The following is a 22,923-nucleotide window of genomic DNA, read 5'->3' on the forward strand; positions in this document are numbered from 1 at the left end:
TTTGGATTTATTGGATGACTGTTTTCTACAGCAGCATGTTCAAGAGGGAGTAATACCCTTCATCTGATTATCAGCAGTGATTATTCATAAATTAAGGATTTGCAGATAAAGGAACCACTGAGTGACAGTGATCACAATGTACTGATATGGGAATTATTTAAAGGTGTAATTACCATCAAGGCTAAAGGGAAGAGCTTTTGCTTTCGTAAGTTTTTAAATTCTGTACAGTGGGATGAACTGATGATGTTACCAACATTGAATTCTAAATGGGAAGCCTTCGGGGACTTAATCTTGGAGGCTACTAGGCTTTTCATTCCAATTAAGAAACACTGTTTAAGGTTTGGGCCTAAATGGATGGCAGATGAATTAATGAGGCTCGTGGAAGAGAAGAAAAATCTATGGGATGCATATAAATTATCAGGTGACACAGAAGTCTAGGCAGATATAAGCTTGTCTGTAATCAAGTCACAAAGGAGGTTAGGCAGTTGAAGGCAGATTATGAGAAATCTTTGGCAAAGGATGCAAAGAAAAACAGCAAAGAGTTCTTTACTTATGTAAACACTAGAAGGAAAGGGATGAATCAGATTGGACCATTTAACATAGATAGATTGACTATTTATGATCATGCTCAGGTAGCTGATAAACTGAATGATTATTTTGCATCTACATTCACAGATGAGGAGTTATTCAATGAGGGGAATGCCAGAAGTTTATAAAACTCTAACAGGGAGCTAAGTGATTTTGTAATAACTGAGAGTAAAGTGGAGGAGAAATTGTTGAAGTTAAACATAAGGAAGGCACCTGGAGTGGATGGGATCTATCTAGTTATATTTAAAGAGGCAGCAAAGGAAGTAAGCAAACCCTTAGCAATAATTATGAGAGCTTCCTTGGACTCAAGGTAGGTCCCCATGGACTTCAGGTGTGCAAATGTATCACCAGTTCACAAAGGGGGTTCAAAAGGTGACACAAGTAACTATAGACCTGTTAATTTAACTTGTGTACCAGGTAAAATAATGGAATCACTGGTTAAAGAAGCCTTGCAGGATCATCTAGAGAAGACTGCAGTAATAGTTAAGATACAGCATTGGTTTGTAAAAGGGAGGTGTTGTCTAACCAATTTGATTGGATACTATGATGTGGTCACAAAGGAACCGAATGTTACAAAAAAATTTGTTATCATTTACTTGGATTTCAGGAAAGCTTTTGATACTGTTGCACATGGAAGACTGCTGTACAAATTGGAGAATTGCTACATTGGATAAAGGGATGGTTGAGTCGGAGATGACAGAGAGTGGTAATCAATGGACACTGCTCTTCATGGACAAATGTTATTAGTGGAGTTCCACAGGGTTCAGTGTTGGGCCCATTGTTGTTTCATGTATTCATCAATGATATTGATGAAGGTATATCAGAATTAATGTCCAAGTTTGTGGATGATACAAAGGTTGGCAGAGTTGTTAACGACAATAGAGACAGTTCAACTGGATCTTGACAAGTTGGGTATATGGGCTGAGACGTGGCAACTGAAGTTTACCATTGGCAAATGTGAAGTACTGCATATGGGTAGCAATAACACAAGAGAAATATACCAACTGTTTGGTACTACACTCTGGGAAGTGGAAAGTGAAAAAGACTTGGGGGTAATTGTGCAGTCAAATATGAAGTTTGCTGAGCAGTGCAGACGGACTGCCAGAGCAAGTCATGGAGTCTTGTTAATGATATATAGGAATTTTGCTAGCAGGGACAGGGAGGTGATTATCCTGTTGTACAAGGCAGTGTTCAGGCCACACCTAGAGTACTGTGCACAGGTCTGGAGGCCTCATTTTAGGAAGGATGTAGAGTTGCTAGAATGAGTACAAAGAAGGGCAACAAAGTTGAGAGGAAGGTGAGGGGAACAAAGGGGTGTTCTTTACAAGAAAGGCTTAAGTTTTGCAAATTGTAGCACCTGGAGAGTAGGCACCTGCAAAGTGATCTGATTGAGGCTTTGAATGGGTTGAGCAAGCTGAATGCTGATGGGATTCTTCCTCTTGCTCAGATTAAGAAACTGAGGGGACAAAAATTCAAATTGAGGAAAGATAGTTGTAGAATAGATGTGCAGAAATTTGCCTTTAGCCAGTGGGTGATTGATTGGTGGAACAGACTTCTGTCTGTTGTTGTGGAAGTTGATAGCCTAAATAAATTTAAGGCTGAGCTGGGCAGACATTTGGTATGAATGGAACGGTGAAATGTGAGGGTTTTTTTTTTTTTTTTTTGGAGGATGCTTCATAAGCTTGCTTTCTTGCATCATATGCCTCTGCTAATGCTAATTGTGGGAATTGCAACTCACACTTCTTTATGATTAATAAAATTATTAATTGCAATTACTTAAAAGTAATGGGAAAAAAAGGAGATTACATCATTGTCATTTTGGAAAAAGTTAATAATGCAGTTTTTATAGTACAGTAAAATTAAACAGCATGAAGTGTAATCTACCTTTAATATTTTTAGAATTATAGATTATTCTCAGACCTTTCATAGTTGTTGTTGTTTTGTTGTTTGGTTTTTAGGAGCATTAGCAACTAAGGCCATATTGCTCTGAGAATATGCGGTGGTCATTCCCTGACCTTTCCGCATCCTCTGTATTTGGTGGTGACGGGCTCGAACCCCACTCTAATCAAGAAGCGTGTGTTACACACTGCTGCTCCTTCCCACCTGGCTACAGAGGCACCACACCTTTCATAATAATACCTGTACCACTTCTTCAGTGACTACAAAGACAGCAGAACTAGTAAATTAGGGTGACTTCATTTACATGTAGTTGTTAATTTGATTACACATTTTTTATTTAATAAGGTTTATTCTTGGATTAGTTAACAAATAGCTATTAGCATACATTAGGTAAAGATTAAATTTTACGTTTTAAATAATTTTACATTAGCTATTATTTAGTTAAGATTAATAATTAAAATGAAATAAATAAATTAACATTAAGTAAATGGATACCTATGAATATTTATACTCTTGTAGTGCTGTCCTTATGACACCATCAGCCTCGCATACTAAGACAGTGGTTTGCAATTCATTAGAGAGCGAGAGAGAGAGAGAGAGAGAGAGAGAGAGGATCTTTATTGCAACATTTGATTGTAACTGGTTACAAGGTTAAGTATTGCAATTTTCCCTTCACGGCCAAAAGGCCAGGTCTTACACAGATAAGAGGTGTTACAAAAACATTAAAACCCTTAAAACCCATAAGACATTCAAGAACAAAAACAAGATGACATTAAATGATACAGCAATAAAATGAAATGATAAATACATATACAATTTACAGTAGTGACTGTTGTCCTCACTGTTGTCCTCACAAGGAGATGTGATCACACCAGTCAACATCTTTACTGTGATTATCAGTCTTTTTTTGTCAATGAGAGAGGGCAGCCTGGGAATTCCCAAGGCCTGGGCCATTTCAGTTGTATGAACGTGGGGTGGTAACCTGTGCTTGTAGGTTATCCATTTGAGGAGCCAATATTCCACTGCCCAATGAGTTTTCTGATTGTAGGTGCTGCTGATGCCCAGATTTCAGCTGCATAAATTAGTGGGGAGTATATAATAGTCCTGACATATTTTGTTGCTGTAACCCTGTGTGCAACGTAATGCAGGTGTTGTTTTTCTCTCCATTTTAGGTGTGGTGCATGACTGATGAATTTGTCAGTGTGCTTGTTGAATCTGAGTTTTGTGTCAAAGACAATCCCCAAATCTAGATGATATGGAACAGTTGGGATGGAAACTCCACTGATGTTGGGTGAGATGATTGTTGTTTCTTTCTTCAGAGAGTAGAGCATGCACTTTGCTGGGTTAATGTTAAGGCCAAATTGTTTAAGGTAGCCCGCTAGTGCAAGTAGGACACTGTTAATTTCCTCTCTGATCCTGGAGGGGTCTGTGTTTGCTTGGATGGTGGTCATATTTTTAAATCATCCATGTAAGACAATACATCTGGTCTCTGACTTGTGAAAGGGGAGACCAGAGAGGACTCCCCCTTGTGTTACCCCTGTTATATGTTCTGTACCTTACTCTCAAACTAAGAATGTTTCAAATAAAACTCTGGTTAAGATTTCCTGGGGCCAATCATAGGCTGAGGGGTTGAAGTATTTAGAATGAGACTGGGGATTTGGATGTTGTAGGATTAGATATCTGTTTGGTGGCTAATTGTTCTGAGCATCTTAATTGTGTAGGTAGGTTCAAGATTACATTGAAAGTGGAGGGATGGGGATTCGTTTTTCAAGATATACTTATTTTGGTTCTTATTTTTAGCTGCTCTAATACTGTTCCTTTGAAAATGTGTATTTGGTTATCATCTACCTGCATGCCTTTGTTTCAGTGAATATTGTTGGTTATGCTGATAATGAAGGATTCTTTGTACAGTCTGCATTTTGTGTATCTGTTAGTGGCTAGGACTAGAGTGTTCTTGAAATTCCATTGGTGATCCTCGCACCAGGCATGGAAAGTGAAAGTTGGATCTGATTTTGTTATTTGGCTGTGGGCTATGTTATATTTATTTTCTTTAATTCTTTTGAATCATCATCTACTAGTTTGTCCTCTACATCATCTACAATTGATAAATTGGCTTTATTTAGCTGTGATTTCATATACTGCAATCGTCTTGTAGATTTCTGTCAGTTTGATCAATAAAAGTTTGAAGTGATGGGCTAAGGTAAAGAAAGCCTGCACGAGAAGCATGCAAAAGTTCGATGAAATTTACCAGTAAAAGTACTTTGCCGTAATGGCATTTGTATTGTTGTTCGCTCGGTAAACAAATGGTGGGTGTTATCGGTCTGGAGTAGAAGCTGAATCCTAAGGGAGCTTGAAACCCTCCCAAAGTGTAGGGGATAACCTGACCCTTTTTCTTTAAAATCACTAATTGAATTAACTAATTAAATCATGAACAGAGTCATATTGGAAGTTCTGGCGTCGTAAAAAATGTTCGTAATGTAGTTTCACCGGTAAACCTTTTGGAAGTTTGCCATGCTTCTCGTGTGGGCTTCCTTTGCCTTTTTTTTTCTTAATAAACAATTTATCTACTAGCCCACCAGTGATTTTAAAGAAAAAAAGGTCAGGGAGGGTTTCAATCTTCCATGGGATTCAATTTCTACTCCTGACCGATAACACCCACTGTATGTTTACTGAGCAAGCAACAATACAAATGCTGTTACGGAAAAGTACTTTTACCGGTAAATTTCATCAAACTTTTGCGTGCTTCTCATGCAGGCTTTCTTTACCTTCACTAACTGATGTAATCAATTTTCAGATTTTTTTCATGTTTGATCAAAAAATATGGTAAAAAGTGCCTTTATTTTTAGGTACATAGATGAATTAATCACTAAGAGCTGTAAGAAAATCAAATCAATGAAGCTCCCTTCAAATTGTCCTGATTTCAGTAACTTTATTCCTTTTATATATCTTCCTCAGTTTCAAATCAGTAATGCTGGTCAGATGGCTAATTTCGTAGACCTATAAATATGTCTTGTCAGCTCTGGTCCATTAATTAGAGTTGGATAAATGTAATGACTGCACTTTAGAAGTCATCTTTATAATATACTGAGCATCCAGCGTGTCTCTGAATATGAACCAAAGCACTATGAAATCACAAATTCTAACTCTCTTGAACCTTATTGGTGCCTCAAACATCCTAATTGTTGTTTTGCAGTGATGTCTGATGAGTACCCTCTGATCATGTGGAATGAGTTTCTGTGCTTTTTCTGTGCACCACTATGGAGTGGTGATGCTGTCATGCTTCCATTTCATGATAATATCACCAGTGGTCAACTTTGGTTAGTGTAGGCTGTCAAACAGGTGTACAAATTGACAAACCAGCAATGTGGGATCTGACAGAATTCATTCTGAAATCAATCAGCTTGACTCTGTGTGTGCCATGATGAGAACAACTAACTTGTTATGGCTCATACACCTTTCTTATATATTGATCTTATAAACAAGTGACTTTGTCACTTGTGTATAAGATCAGTCCAAGGAGTATATGTAGAGAGTATTGGGTCTTTGAGGTTGTCACAGACATTCTCTCAGATATGCCAGACAAGCTGTACTTGCTACCTGGGAGTCTAAAACGCTGATGGAACTGATATTCGGGTGACACTCAAGTCAAGTGGACCCAATTTTGGTGAAGTTCAGATGGTCTGTGACAGCCAAATCCTCTGCTTGCACCTTCACGATGGTGGGATTGTTAGTAATCCTGGGTATAACCTCCATGCACAAGTACATGGTGGGTGACCACCCAGGTGTGAATCAACGTAAGCAGGGGTCGAGGTGTGGTCCCCACACCACATGGAGGAATGCCGCCCCTCTATGTTAGCAGGCAGTACTAGATGGTAGATGACTTTCATCAACCAATGCAATACCACCACTTTGCTTATTGGAGGCTTGAAGTGGTGGAACCCATGTTTAGTCTCTAGAGCTAAGTTCCGGTCAACCCTTCCCTATCTCTTGCATCATGCAGTATGATTGATGACTTTTGAGGTTATGATGAACATCGTGGCCAGAGGGTACAGCTCTAAAACTGTGTTCGCAGGCCAGCTGCTAGTTAGTACACCGGACCAAACCTATTGGTAACTCTGTAGGAGGCTTCCGGATCAGCTAGTGTATAATCTTGCTAACTCTACTCTGCCAGATAGTAACTGGAGGGAGTCCAAGTAGTGTATATGCTGGGAGCATTGTCGAGGCCACATTATGTCAAGGATCTGGGTATATTCTTACTATGTGTACGCCATATCCAAAAATTTCATTACTTCATACAGCATGTCCCACCCACTTTTTCTTACTATTAAATACACCACGAATTGTCAAACTAATAGAGCAAGCTTATCTGTGAAAAGATCTAAACCTCCCAAGCACTTCCTAATTCATTTCACAAATATATGTGGTCTCAATTCTAATCTCAACGATGTCCACTTCCACTTGCCGTCTGCCAAACCCCATGTACTTTTTCTGACAGAATCTCAGTTATCGGTTGATTCAACTACTGCTCATCTCAGATACCCAAATTATTTGCTGTATGATTCCTTTCGCCTCAAAGGTGGTACTTGTGCATATGTCCATTCTGATATTCCCTGTCAGAGACTTGGCAATTTGGAATCTCTCTCTCTTTGATCTTCTTTGGCTTAAAATCTCTCTCTCTACCTCATTGTGTCAAATTCATCTGTTGTCTCTACCATTCTCCCAACTCCACTAATCACTTGGAGCTCTTTGACTTCCTTTCTTTGCAACTTGACTTTCTCCAGTCCATCTTTCCTAACAGCGAGGTAATTTTCCTTGGTGATTTTAATGTTCACAAATCCAGCTGGCTTCCGTTTTCTAGTCACACCGACCCAGCTGGTCAAGATGCTGAGGCTTTTGCAATTACTAATGACCTAGCACAGATTGTTCATTTACCTACAAGAATACCGGACAATCCTAATCATACAGCCAATATGCTTGATCTTTTTCTCAGAAACAACCCTTCTAAGTACATAGTTGAAGTGAGAGGTCCTTTAGGTACTTCAGATCACAACTTGGTGATTGTCTCTTCACCAATGGCACCTTTATCTCATGGCTATTCCCAACCTCGTGTTGTTTGGCATTACAAGAATACAAAATGAGAAGACCTCATTTTGCATTCTTGGTCGGATTACTGTTTCAAAACTTCTGATGTCAACATTTGCTCAGATCGTGTCAGTGAAATTATTCTTGCAGGAATGGAATCCTTTATCCCACACTCCACTTTAAAATCTTGTCCTTTATCTAAACCTTGTTTTTCCGATAAATGTGCTAAGGCTGTTCAAGGGAAGAATGTTACATATCGTAATTGGGTTGTTTCTAATTCTTCAGTTTCGTTTTCTGCCTACACCAAAGCTTGCAACAATTGTAAAGCAGTTATTAACCAGTCCAAACTAGAGTTTGAACATGCTAAGAGTAGACAACTTGCTTCTTGCCCTAATGGTAGCTAAGCATTCTGGTCTCTTGCCAAAGCTATTGGCCGTAACTTTTTCCCACCTCTATCCAAACCAGATAGTTCTGTTGTCACTTCAGCCAAGGATAAAGCTGACCTGCTAGCATTCTATTTTTCTTCCAACTCATATATTAATGATCTTGGTAAAACACCTCCCACCATTTCCAACACGCTCCATTCAATGCCTCCTGTGGTCTTCCGCCAAAAGGATGTTAGTAGGATTTTGACGAATCTTGATGCTAAGAAAGCTCCATGTCCCGATGGTATTTCTGCACTTGTTCTCAAAACCTGTGCTCCTGAACTTACTCCTATTCTTTGCCGGCTTTTTTCACTTTCTTATTCCAAAGGTGTTTTTCCTTCTGCTTGGAAATTTGCTCATACCCAGCCAGTTCCTAAAAAGGGTGACAAATCCCTCCCACCCAATTATTGTCCCTTTGCAATTACTTCTACTCTTTCTAAAGTAGTGGAGAAATCAATTAACCGCCAACTCTTAAACTACCTAGAAACCTTCCGTCTGATCAACGATCGCCAGTATGGATTCTGTCAGTGTCGATCCACTGGTGATATTCTGGCTTATGTTACCCATTTATGGACTAATTCAATGGAAGGGTGCGGTGAAACACAAGTAGTTGCTCTTGACATCTCAAAGGCTTTCGATTGTGTTTGGCATAAAGGTCTTCTAAACAAGCTTCCATCTTATGGTTTGCCAACTGTTTTTAGTAATTGGTTATCCAGTTTTCTCTCTGATCGCTCACTGAGGGTGATGGTAGATGGCTCTCTGTCTTCTAACTTCTCCACTAATGCCGGTGTCCCCCAAGGTTCAGTTCTTTCCCCCACTATTTTCCTCTTGTATATTAATGACCTTCTTCCGTTGACTGGAAATCGTATCCATAGTTTTGCTGATGATAGCACATTGCATTCCACTTTCCATTTTGAGAAACCTTGCTCTGCTCAAACAGCTTCAACTTCTCGAAAATCTGCTACCAATTCCTTAAATGCCAATCTTCAGGTAATTCTCCAGTGGGGCAAAGATAACTTAGTTGATTTGAACCCTTCTAAAACACTGTCTTGTCTTATGTCTCGCAAAAAGGATTCTTCTGTTCCTATGCTTATCTTTAGTGACACTCTGATTTCTAGGCAAAATGATATATCTCTTTTGGGGATTACCCTGACTTCTAATCTCTCTTGGCACATGCACATTACAAATATTGCTTCCTCTGCATCTAAAAAAACTAAGCTGCTCACTCTGTATAAATCGCAAATCCACCCTGCCATGGAATATTGTTCCCACTTCTGGGGTGGTGCCCCCAAAACCTCTCTCAGGCTTCTTGATTCTATTCAGAAGAGGGCAGTTAGGTTAATTAATGATTCATCTCTAACAGAGTCTCTGCACTCGCTGTCTCATAGACGTACCGTTTCTGCTGCATGCCTCTTTTACTTCCATGGGCACTGTTCTTCTGAATTGGCTTCTATAATTCCCACTCTCCTCTTTCTGTCTGAACATGTGCTGCCACCAGCCAACATCCATTTACTGTCCAACTTCAAACTTACAGAACCAACTTTTCATCTTCCTCATTTATTCATTCAATTGCCGTTTTCTGGAACAACCTTCTTTCATACATATTTTCTGAAAATTACAGTCTACAGAAGTTCAAATCCAATGTCAACAAATATCTTCTTTCGTCTTCTCAACCTCCAACCCATGCACGGTACTAAGTACTATAGGTTCTAACACCTCTCGTGTTTGGGGTTTACATAAAAAAAATATATATATACCACTTATTTAGACAAATGTAAAATGAGAAAGCATTTTATTACAATATGTGGCAGAATATATCCAGTTTTACTTAGCATTGAAATATTATAGTTATAATTATCCATGTTAACAGTATAGTACCATGATATTCATTATAGTCATATTTTTTTAGCCAGTTTGGTCAGAACATGGACTCCTCACAATAGTGGCATATAAATTAGGACCAGACAACCCAACATTCTATGCATTAGAAGTAAGTATTCTTTCACTTTACTTAATGTGTCAATACTATGCCTAATGGTTAATTATGTACAAGCATAATACATACATAATTGTCTGTCTCTATTTATGATGCTATGCAAATTCTGGGGAAAAAAACCAACAGCTCTAACAGTTGTTTAGCCCATCTGAAAATGATTATCACATATTTGAGAAAAAAAATTACAAATAGTGAGTAGAAAATAATATATGGTTTAAAATTTAACTAAAGTTAACTGAAAAAATACACTCTGCTACCATGATAAATGAGTATTTTTATTGCAATGAGTGCAAGTATTTTATTGAATATCAAGGCAGAAAGAAGCTTGGACCATTCAGCATAGTTCCCATTATTCCCTTTTCAGAAATACAAAATGCAGGCCTATCATGTTTCCCACTGCAACCCACCAGTCAAGTGTAAACTGCTGCAGTCGTGAGTTCACTACAGCATCAGCAGTCACTTCCAGCCATGATTATCCCCTTCCAAGATGGGAGGATTTTTTTCTTTTTTCATTTCACACTGGGCTGAATTATTTGGTCTTGGGTAATGGTTATATGGCTACCCTCCCCACCTCTATTGCTGCATAGTCTTAGTGCCTTAGTTGGTTTAGTGCCACCTCCGACTTCAGTTTCAAAATTCAGAATTCATGTGTAACCACATACTCAACAAAACTGTTCATAACTCACACAGTGACATGTTCATTTGCAAAGAAAGGGACGAAGTCTGTCAGTTACACTTTGGTGTTGTCTTTGAACTAACATTATTGGGCAGGTGAACTGTTGATAAAACTGACTGTCATACATCTGTATTGCTTTGATTCATTGTGGTCACTGTTACTTTATGCATAAAGTAAATTCTGTTATCCTCCTGCCAGTGTAAGTTACTAGTAACTGTAACCTAACCTAACCTAACTTAACCAGTGTATAATTATATATGGGCTTGGCAAACCCAGGGTCCTGAGCTGGATATCATCATTCTTCTCTTTATCATGGCAGAAAGTTGCTTTCTTGGTGATTCCCTTCTACTTCTGACACACACACACTCTCTCTCTCTCTCTCTCTCTCTCTCTCTCTCTCTCTCTCTCTCTCTCTCTCTCTCTCTCTCTCTCTCTCTCTCTCTCTCTCTCTCTCTCTCTCTCTCTCTCTCTCAGGGTAATGCGGGAATTTTTATTATTAATTTTTTTTGGTTGGTGCAGCATAAGCCTCAGGCTTCCTTGCACCATATGGCTAATAATAATATACTTATGCATATTTATTTAACATAAATGTACATTAGTTAGGTTAGAATTACTTATAACTTACACTGGCGGGAGGATAATAGACAAGTACCATAAATTCTTAGCAAATTTTAATATGTTACATCATTATGATTGCTGAATTGTTATCACCCTAAATATGATGTATTGCTATTGTAGGGCTCAGTGGCAGTTGCAGGAGGAGCTATAAGATGGCTCCGTGATAATTTAGGTATTATTCAGTCAAATAATGAAGTGGGTAAGTTTTCGTTAAATCACTATATATGGTTTATTAACTCTCTAGTAGGCATGCTTTTGTTTTTATACTAAACTTAGAAAAACTTAAAAATTTAAATCGAGGTGCGAGCCAAACGTTTCTGGACTGACTGCATGGAGCTAACCACTTGTATTATAGCAGTGTGCCATTTATTAGATACTGCTGAACTAATTCATTTGGAGTTAGTATGGTGATTTTCATGCTCATAAGATGTTGTGCTTTTGTGCATTTGATATCTGAGTGTTTCTGTTGAGTGTGCCTTGAGATTTTTGTAGCCAGCTGAGCAAATCCACTGTTCCTTGCTGATGTTAAAGAACAGTGGATTTGTATCAAATTTTGTCTTAAACTTGAGAAAACTGCTCTGGGCGGCTTATGAAATGCTTAAACAAGGGTTTGGTGGTGGTGGTGATGATATGGGTAGAACACATACTTCAGTGGTACTCATGTTTCCAAGACAGCCAAACTTTGACTGAGCATTTTGAGCACTCAGGTCATTCATTGTCAAGTCAAACTGATGAAAATGTTTAAAAAGTGCATCATGAGGACAGACAGCATATTAATAACAATATTTGTAACATTATAGGCTTATTGTACAGTATGCCTATGCATTTTAACTGAAAATTTAAATGTGAGGCAGGTTTCTGCAAATTTTTGTCTTATTTGGTGAATGATGAACAGAAACAGATTCAACTTTCTGTGTGAGGGACCTGCAAACACAGATCAGAAAGGACAGAAATTTCCTTTCCAAGGTCATAACAGGAATGTTCACTAGGAGTTCCTTTTGCCAAGCTAAATCATAAATCGCCATTTCTACATCATGGTCCTTAAAGCATTTGAGGGAGGATGTCAAAAAACGCCCAGACAAATGGCAACCCAGGATTGGCTTTTGCATTGTGACAATGTGCCAGCCCACACAACTTTGTCAGTTCAGTTTTTAGCTGAGAACAAAATGGTGATGGTCCCCCACCCTATTCTCTTTACCATTCCTCCCCATGACTTCTTCCTATTACCCAAAATGATAATCCACTTAAAAGGTCAAAGATACAAAGACATTGCAGAGATGGAAGCTGAATCACAGAAAGTGTTGGACATCATCGTGAAACCAAAGTTCCGGAGATGCTACAAATAGTGGATGAAGCACTGGGATCATTGTATAAACTCTGGAGGGGACTGCTTTGAAGGGGATAATATCAACAGGTAATTTTAACTAAGTCTGAATTAATTTTATTATCCCAGTCTGGAAACTTTTGACTTGCACCTCGTATCTGTTAGAATTACATCAATGTGAATTTTAGTGTTCAGCAGGTTGTCAACATTGGATTAAGTTGCTTCCCAACTTGATAGAAGTAGTGAGTCTGGCTAAATTTAAAGCAGAATTAGATGATTACTTTGTTTGAATGGGAATAGTATGAATATTCATAATTGTTTTTTGGCTGATGTAGAAAAAGTCTGCTTCTTTGCATCATTTGGCCTTACATACTATTGCTAAAGTATGATATTTCATAATTAATTAGTTTCTTAATTGGAGAAGTAGAGATGTACAAAATTCTTTATGGTTTATTTGTGTACAAAGCATGTTGCTTGCCCACTATTAATTTTTCATAGCACTTCACACTGCTGAGCATTGGAGGTGAGGAAAGTAAAGTCAAGAAATAAAAAAACCCAGCAAAATGGTGCATAAAATACACCATGTGGTTGCTCTTGGATTTTTTTTTTTCCTTGCTTACTAGAGGGTTAATAATATAATTTGAAAATTAAATCAATAATAGTATTAGTAATATGGTGCAAGGAAGCTCCAGGCTTTTGCTGCACCAATTTAAAAAAAAAATGATAAAAAAATAAAAAGAATAAAAATAAACTACCTATGTGTTCCCATTCTCCCATAGGTACCCATCCAGCTGACTTTTGAATTTCCCCAAGCTGTCAGCTTCAATTATCCATACATTAATTTGTTACTTTATGTGATTAATGCTTTCTATTATTAACGAAATATTTTTGAGCGCATTAACAATAATGTTTGAAGAATTTCATAACATTAGAATTATTATTGTGTACTATAATCATATGAGGGTTGTTTAAATTGTTTGTAAAATGACATATATTATTCAGACAATCCTCAAATTTTATGTGTAGGAACTAGCATTCAGTAGTTCATTGGTACAGATACTAACAGTAGATTTTTTATGCGGGGATATTTTTATAGTCTGTGAAGGGAATATCTGCAAAAGAAGACCATACTGATTTGCTGGTAACACTAGGAACTGTTCTCCAGTGTATTCCATCAGTAGTTTGATGGTACAGTGATACTAACAATATATTTTTTACACAGGGATTTTTATCAGCTGTCTGTTGAAAATACCAAATTGGGGAAATCCAAACTGTGTGCAGTTATCAAGTATATGTGTTTGAAGGGAATATCTGTAAGAGAAGACCATACTGATATGCTGGTAATACTATGGAACTCTTAGTTATGAAAATTTTACTTTTGGAGAGGGATGTGCAAAGATTAATGTTGGGATCCCAGTATTATTTGTTAGTTTAGAAACAGTAGCAATTATAGAAAAAATTGTGATGAAAGATCATTAAATGATTAAACATTGTGTTGTTGGCACACATAAAAGCATTGCATAATAACATATATGTTGATTATTTGATGCTAAGAAATTTTTCTGTGTGGTACACAAATGTTAAACAATGACCAGAAAACCCTGCATAAAGATATCAGAATACCTTTTGGAGAGATTTAGGTAGAATCCTGAGGACTTCCTGTTCTTTTCTCATTCATGACTGTGGATGAGATGAAAGCACAATACTTTTATCCTGATTTGAAGTATCACCTCGAAACATACATCATTTCTGCATTCCAAGAAATTCCATGTTGCCCAGTCATCAATCAGGTAATGGCCTCTATATTTTTAGATGCTCGGTGTTTGGTGCTTGCTGATTACTTTAAGCATGCAGCCACAATCACAATTCATTATTATGCACAATTAGCAGTGAAATATATTATGCTGGTTCATTTCAATTGCTAACAAGATAAAGTAGCATGGGAAGTTGCATCGTGATGTCCTTTTAAAATACTTGATTACACCCCTTATTCACTGCACTTGGCTCCTAGAGACTTCTTTCTCTTTCCAAAACCTAAGGAACCCTTCTTTAAATTTTCACTTCTGAGATGAAATAGATGATGTGTGCTTTGAGAGACTGGACTGTAGAGAATAGGATGGTGAATTTTTTTTTGTGGTACAAAAGTACTTGAATTTGGAGGAGTGCATTGCAGTTCAGGATGATTATGATGAATACTGAAATAAAATTATTTTAAACATCTATATTTTGTCATAGTCATTCTACAAACTATTTAAACTACCCTTACGTGTAAGCTAATTTCATTACTTCCATATTATTAGAATGAAAGTACAAACCATATATCGTTGAAACCAGAATTATAAGTATGACATGCTTACTGTAAAAACTATTGTATATTCTGGTGAGAATGGGCTATGTAGCTGAGTGGTCAGGAGCAGGAGTGCAGTAGCACATGCTCTTTGAGTAGACTGGAGTTCAAGCCCCTGACGGCTAAATATGGTTGATCTGCCAACCCGCACTGGACCAGCGTGGCAGATTATGGTACATTTCCTTCAACATGAATTGTTGAGGAGGCTTCCATCCTGCATCCTGCAGTGGATTGATAATGGCTGCAGTTTATCCATTGTGGGGATCTCCCAACACAGACGCCCGAGGACAACTGATTGAAATGCTTGTCGACAGACAAAATCTAACCATATTAAATACAGGCTCTCCAACTTATTTCCATCTACCAACAGGATCAGTCTCTGCAATAGACCTATCCATCTGCTCTCCTATCCTCTTTCCTAGTATTGAGTGGACTGCTCTGGATGATCCACTCAATAGTGACCACTACCCAATAATCTGTAAAATACAAACTTCACTCTGCATAACTTCAGAAACCAGCAAAAAATGGAAATTTTCTAAGGCAGATTGGACAAAGTACGCTTCCCATGTATCCTTTGACAACCAGGTCATTGAATATCAACCAATTGACAAAGCTGCCAACCATATTACAAAACAGATCCTAGTAGCTGCATCTACTGCCATTCCTCAATCACAGTCAAGCATCCGTAAAAGCAGAAACTACTGGTGGAATGAGGACTGTAGAAATGCAAAAAAAGAAAAAAACCGTGCTTGGAATTTATTCCGTAAATACCCTACCACTGCTAACTTGATAAACTACAAAAAACTTAGAGCTAAGGCCCGCCATATTAGGAAAAAAGCAAAAAAAGACTCTTGGATTCGATTCGCAACTGAAATTAATAAAAATACTGACGTAAGAATTATATGGAAAAAAATTAGGCAATTAAATGGCAAATTTCACCCATTGTCCTCCCCACTTATCACCTGGAACGGGTTGGAACTGTCTACTCCTGCAGAGATTGCAGATGCCCTAGGCGCAGTATTTTCGCAGTTATCTCAATCAACAGCATACGAATCATCATTTCAAAAGATTAAGACTTCAGCCGAAAAATCCCACCTGAATTTCAGAACCAAATCCTTTCTACCGTACAATCAACCACTCACTATGCTAGAACTTCAAGAGGCTCTATCCACTGCAAGGAACAGCGCTGCTGGCCCTGATGGAATATACAACATAATGCTACAGCATCTAGATAATAAATCGCTATCTTCCCTTCTGACATTCTATAATCGCATCTTCATAGAACATTCATTCCCCAGTTCTTGGCGTCACTCTTTTGTACTGGCAATACCCAAACCAGGGAAAGATCTCTCTATGCCTAATAATTATAGACCCATTTCTCTCACCAGCTGCTTAAGTAAAACCCTAGAAAAAATAATACACCGTAGACTAACATGGTACCTTGATTCCCAAAACATAATATCTGATAATCAATTTGGTTTCAGGAAAAACCGATCATCACTGGATCTTATGATCAAAGCAGAAACTAATATTAGGAATGCATTTATTCAAAATAAGCATCTCGTCATGGCATGTCTCGATATAGAGAAAGCCTTTGACACCACTTGGCGTTTTGGCATCCTGAGAGATCTATATTCCCTGGATCTGAGAGGTCACTTACCTCTTTTCATACAGAATTTCCTACAGCAGAGGACCTTTCAAGTTCGCTATCGGCAAGTCCTTTCCAAAACATATATACAAGAAGACGGAGTCCCTCAGGGCTCTGTTCTTAGTGCAACTTTGTTTGCAATAAGAATAAATCAGTTGACTAAAATTATTCCCAATACAGTGACTTCATACCTATATGCTGATGATCTGACGGTCTCTTGCAGTTCACAAAACATGAGTTTTATTGAGAGGCAACTTCAAACATCAATCAATAATATCGAACTATGGATGACACAGAATGGTTACCGACTGTCCTATCAGAAATCTAGTGTCATTCATTTTTGTAACAAACGAAAGATGCACCCAGATCCTGAAATACATTTAAGAAACCAACCTGTCGCAGTTGTGAACAGCGTTCGTCTTCTTGGTGTGATTTTTGACAATAAATTGAACTTTAAAGAACACATTAATCATCTACGGACTGTTTGCCAGAAAAAAATGAACATACTAAGAGTTATTTCTTCTACATCGTGGGGTGCAGATCGTTGCACCTTACTTCACTTATATAGAGCCCTAATCAGATCTCGCCTTGATTATGGTGCCCCGGTGTACGATTCCGCTAGGGAAAGCGTGTTAGCACGACTTGCCCCTATTCAACATTCTGCCCTCAGGATTGCTGTAGGTGCTTTTAGAACATCGCCAGTACAAAGTCTTTATGTTGAAACACATGAACCTCCCCTCAGACTCAGGAGAAAGATGTTACTCCTAAATTATGCTGCTAAAATTCAAAGTGTATCTACTCACCCCATTCGGCCAATACTTAATGATCCACAGTTCTCTATGCACTATAGAAACAAACCTAGAGCAGTTCAACCTACTGGTATCAGATTGCAAGCATTATCGCAAACCTGGAATATACATCTTGACAAAGTCTTCCAAAATTCAAACAGTGCAGATCCTCCATGGTATTCTATTAAAGTATCCTGTGACAGCTATTTCCTAAACTGGGGAAAACATTCGCTTGCTAATATCAATATACAGCAACTTCATACTGCTCACACACAAAATTATCCACATTTTACAAAAGTATACACTGATGGATCAAAGTCTGAAAGTGGAGTCGGGGCTGCAGCTGTCTTTCCCTATAACACCATCTCTGTTTCCTTGCCCACTGAATGCAGCAGTTACACAGCAGAATTATGGGCCATCAACCTTGCCTTAGAAAATATCCTCCATCTGTCAATCCAAAAAACTGTGATATATACAGACTCACAGAGCGCACTTATAGCCTTGCAAAATTCCTCCTCGCCAACACATCCTGTAATAGCAATAATAAAATCACGGCTGATGCATATCCAAGAGCAACAGCAAGTAGTCATCTTTTGTTGGATCCCAGGCCACATGGGGATATCAGGTAATGAAAAAGCGGATTATGCAGCAAAACAATCATCCAACATAACATCTACAAATTACTACGTTCCATACATTGACTACAGATCCTATATAAGACATGTATGTAAGGAACAGTGGACACTTCTATGGCAAGCTCAACCGCAGAACAAGCTCCTGCAAATAAAATCTGAACCACAGTTATGGACTTCCAGTTTCCGTGCAAGCAGAAGGGAAGAAGTGCTCCTGTCCAGAGCGCGAATCGGTCACAGTCACCTCACCCATCTTTATCTACTCACAGGAGACGATCCTCCTAAGTGTACGCACTGTAACGCTTTTCTCACAATCAAACACATTCTCATTGATTGTACACTATACACTGACGCCCGAATATCCTCTTTCAGTATTATACGAAATCTTCAAAAACCTTTAACACTTCGTCATATTATAGGCAATGATGCAAATCTTCAAGAATTTTTCTGCTTTCTCAAAGAGATACAACTATATGATCGCATCTGATATGATTCTATAATCACAATGTCTGAACTCCATACCTTTGATAGGCGCAATATGGCCCTAGTAGCCCTTGCGCCAGAAATAACAATACCAATACCAATACCAATGCTGCAGTTTATATTTTGATGTTGAGTGGACTTCCAATTTTTGCCTTGAAAATTTGGGATTAATATTCACCATATAAGTGAGCCTCTTTTTTTTTTTTACAGTCATCTTTTTTGCATCTTGCAGGGTGATGGTAAAATCTGGATGATTTTACCATAATGAAATCTCATTCTTTTAAAAGTTTAAGTTGTGATATCTCATTACACTGCACAGTAAACTGTAAAGAAAACAATAAGTATATTCTGCATTCCCTTAAGTAGAAGGTCATGAAACCAAAATGTATAAGTGATGTCTTGAGATTGCTCTTGCTGATGCATATTCATAAAGCTGCCAAACAGGTTTTAGCTTAGTTGCCCGTTTAGTACTGTACTATAAATTGGTTTCTTCGTAAACAGTAACTCACTAGGAAGCATGTTTACCAATAAGAAATGAAAATGAAAGTTTACTTTTCAAAAATTCTTAAAGTAAACTTGAAAAGATAATTCCCAACAAAGTCTGTAAACCATTTTTGTCTGATGAAAAAGTAAACAAATTGAGTTTATTAAGATGATCAACAATCATCTTAATAAATCCAATTAAATATGTATTTAATAAGTAATAGGAATTAGTAATAGCCATATAGTGCAAGGAAGCTACAGACTTTTGCTGCACTAGCCAGGGAAAAAATAAAAAAGTAAATAAAATAAACCCAAGTAGATATGAAAATAGAAGTTATTTGCTTCCCTCTTTACATAGGTAAGCATTCAGTTGACCTTTGAATTTATTCAAACTTTCAGCCTCAACTACCTGCAAAGGCAACCTATTCCAGCAATCAATGACATTTTGGCTAAAAGAAAACTTCCTACAATCTAGTCTAAACCACTTTCCCTGTAATTGCCGACCGGGCTAGCCGAGTGGGTAAAGTACCTGCCCGGCAACCCAAAGGTCGCGGGTTCGATTCCCGCCTCGGGCTTGGATCAAAGTACTGCAAAAACCTTGGGAGGTGCAATATGGCCACAGAAGCCGATGCGCCGACAACTACCAAAATCACAACTAATTCCCTGTAATTTGAATTTATGTCCCCCCCCCCCGAGTTCTGGAATTCTCTATAACAGTGAAAATTCCACCTTCATTCATTTTATTAAATCCTCTCATAGCCTTATAAACTCTAGTCAGGTCACCCCTGAGGCACCTGGTTGCCAAGCTCTGTAGCCCACATAATCGGAGTCTTTCCTCATATGGTTGCCCTTTTGCTGATCTCACCATATGAGAGTTCTGGAATTCTCTATAGCAGTGAAAATTCCACCTTCATTCATTTTATTAAATCCTCTCATAGCCTTATAAACTCTAGTCAGGTCACCCTTGAGGCACCTGGTTGCCAAGCTCTGTAGCCCACATAATCGGAGTCTTTCCTCATATGGTTGCCCTTTTGCTGATCTCACCATATGAGTAGTCTGTCTTTGGATCCTTTCAAGAAGTTCAACGTCTTTTTTTCAGATGAGATCTCTATACTTGAACATAGCCACTGAAATCTCAGGAAATTAGGTGGCAGAGCCTGCCAGAGTAAATAATTGTAATACTGGTGTACCTGGTCTGCCCTGTGGAGAAAAAGTGTGGGCAATGTTGGGCCTCAGTAGGGGTCCAGCGGCTAAATGACCAGATGAACAATGGTACACGACAGTACACATGTACAATATCCATGCACTTTTAAATCTCTGGCCTCAACAGTGTTCTGTTACATGACAATGTATACTACATGGAGATGGGGGGGAAATCCCTGGTGCCGTTTGACACAAATACACTTTACTTTACTTTACTTTACACTATACTTGAACATATTATTTTAAATGTGGTCTTATAATTGCCTTATACAGTGGGACTATCACCTCTACATCTTTATAAATAATTAGCATTAGTAGAGGTATATGATCAGTGGCATAACTAGAAAAAGTGGTCCCCATTGCAAAGTTTAGTTTGACCCCCCCCCCAAAAAAATTTTGTTTTGGTTAAAGTGACCAGATCCTTAGTATTCCAATGCAGGACATCAATTTTACAATCCTCCCCTAAAAACAGTGTACACATATATTTTTAAAATTTTTTATATAAAAAAATATTCACATACAAAATATAAATTAAATACATTCTTTGAACTAAACTTAAAATAAAATATCACACTTCTTAAAAAACAAACAAATATAGCCTATATATATATATATATTTTTTTTTTTTTTTTCACATATATTTGTTTTATTTCACAGAAATACATATATAGGTATTTTTGTGAAATAATAATTTCTGTGAAATAATAATAATAATAAAAATACTTCTTTTAACAATAAAAACAATACAAATTAAATCATATAATTAAATATATTCTCTGCGGAGTGAATTTTCCTTAATAATTTTTCATTGTTTGCTGTTTTTTCGTAAAATTCTTCACAATAATTAGCAAAATTGCACTTAACTTGTAGTATTGCTTTCAGCACTTCTACGGTCAGTTGTGTTTTTTCTGATGTCCACAACTTATTTACTACAGCAAAAACTTTTCATGGCAAACATAATGAAAATTATTTGCATTATATTTGCCATTAAGTATGGAGGCTACATGACCAATCCAGAACATTTTCCGGGACAGTTTGCAATGCGGGGCAAACAACTTAAATCCAGGACTGTCCAACATAATCCAGGATGTCTGACCACTTAAGTTTTGGTAAAAATAAAAAATTAGCAATCAATAAAAAAACAAAAATAATAATATTAAATTCTATAAATATAAATATGAAAAATAAATTCTTAAAATTAAATGAAGTAATATACTGACTTAACGTGATTTAGAATGGTTTTCATCTCGATTTGGCATTGGCAAAGTCATTAATTAATTTAGAAACATCCATTATTTTAGCTTCTTGTGCTTCTATGCTAAGCAGTGCTAGCGCTGATAGATATTGTTGCCTCATGGTGTTTCTCAAATAATGCTTAATTAATCTTAATTACAAGAAAGAGCATTCTGTGGTTGATGCAGTAACCGGAATTGTCAAAAATAATATCAATAAGAGCACACTTCTGAAAAAGTAACACTCATATAGTAGTATATTACTATGAGTAGTTCTGCAAATTCACGAATAGTTTTAATTTTGGCAAATTTCAATTTTTTGTGACTTTACTCGAAGTAGTAATTGAATTGACATTGATTTTGAAAAGTCACTTAAATTTTTTTGCACCTTCTCTGCGTTTTTTATAATGGAATTGTCATTCATTTGGATTAATTGAGTTGGAGTAAGAAATGCAGACGTCAGAAATTGTGTTTAGTCCTTGAAACCTTTTGTGCAGTTCCGTTGTCACTAAGTCAATTACTCGATAAAAAAATGTTAACTTTAAAGAACATTTCAAATCAGTAGTTCTTTGCCAGTTCATCAAAATGTTTCTTAACATATTGCCTCCATTCATTTGCAAATTGACAAGGTATGCCCCATTTCTGCACAATATATGATGCTTCCTTGACGATATTTTCAAATTCATTCCTTAATTTTTTCACTTGATTATATGATGTTTCTATGCCCAATGCAGCTTGACCAATATTCATTATTTGCAAAATCATTGATGTTGAATTAATACTCGACAAGAATTTTTCTATCAGTATGGTGGTTAACACAAAATCTAAATTTTCAATATTATTTTTAATTTGGATGGTGTCCAACTTTTCATCTGGGTGTTGGTATCCACCGAGAATAAGTAACCGGTGCCGCCCAAAATCCTGACAGTGAAATCGAGACATACTGATTGTATTTAGAAAAAAACAAGGTTAGAGTCTATATCTCAGAAACTGTTTTTCATGTAATCAAAACGGCCACAAAAAACATTAAAATTTTATCTGAACACATGGAATATGTACATTGCAGTTATGCAAACAGTATATGATAATGTTAATGTTTTATGTCATATTAATGAATAAACAACACACACTTTTATATATACTAATAGTATAAATCAGTTGACAAAAACCACGTTACTGACAATAATCACTGTTTAATGATATCAAAATCACAGATTAAAATTTGCAAAAAACCATACAAATTATAATCAAACATTTAAGTATTATAATAATCTTAATATACTTAAATAATCTTAATCTTAATATACTTAAATAATCTTAATAATAATACTTAAATAATCTTAAGTATTATAATAGCTGAAGTTGCTATTAAGGCTCTGATAGACGATTCCAGATATGCCTTGGATAATTATGTGTTGAGTCTTTTTGGACAAGGAGCTTTTGACAGGATCTGGTAGTAGAGTGTTTTAAGAAGATTAAGAGAGGCAGAATTGCCAGAT

At 37.1% G+C, this 22,923-nt stretch overlaps 1 protein-coding gene across 2 annotated transcripts in view; it reads left to right on the forward strand.

Annotated features, from left to right (window-relative positions):
- Nucleotides 1–22,923, forward strand: part of LOC150080626 (glycerol kinase-like) — a 420,206-nt gene that overhangs the window by 231,460 nt on the left and 165,823 nt on the right. For both annotated transcript variants that reach the window (XM_090381601.1, XM_090381600.1), the window contains exons 11-12: nt 9,904–9,984; nt 11,405–11,483. In XM_090381601.1, the coding sequence (XP_090237727.1) occupies nt 9,904–9,984; nt 11,405–11,483 (160 nt within the window). The remainder of the gene's footprint in view (nt 1–9,903; nt 9,985–11,404; nt 11,484–22,923) is intronic.

This window comes from Mastigoproctus giganteus, chromosome 9 (assembly GCF_048544385.1).
Source record: "Mastigoproctus giganteus isolate SK-2022 chromosome 9, ASM4854438v1, whole genome shotgun sequence".
NCBI classification, from domain to species: Eukaryota; Metazoa; Arthropoda; class Arachnida; order Uropygi; family Thelyphonidae; genus Mastigoproctus; species Mastigoproctus giganteus.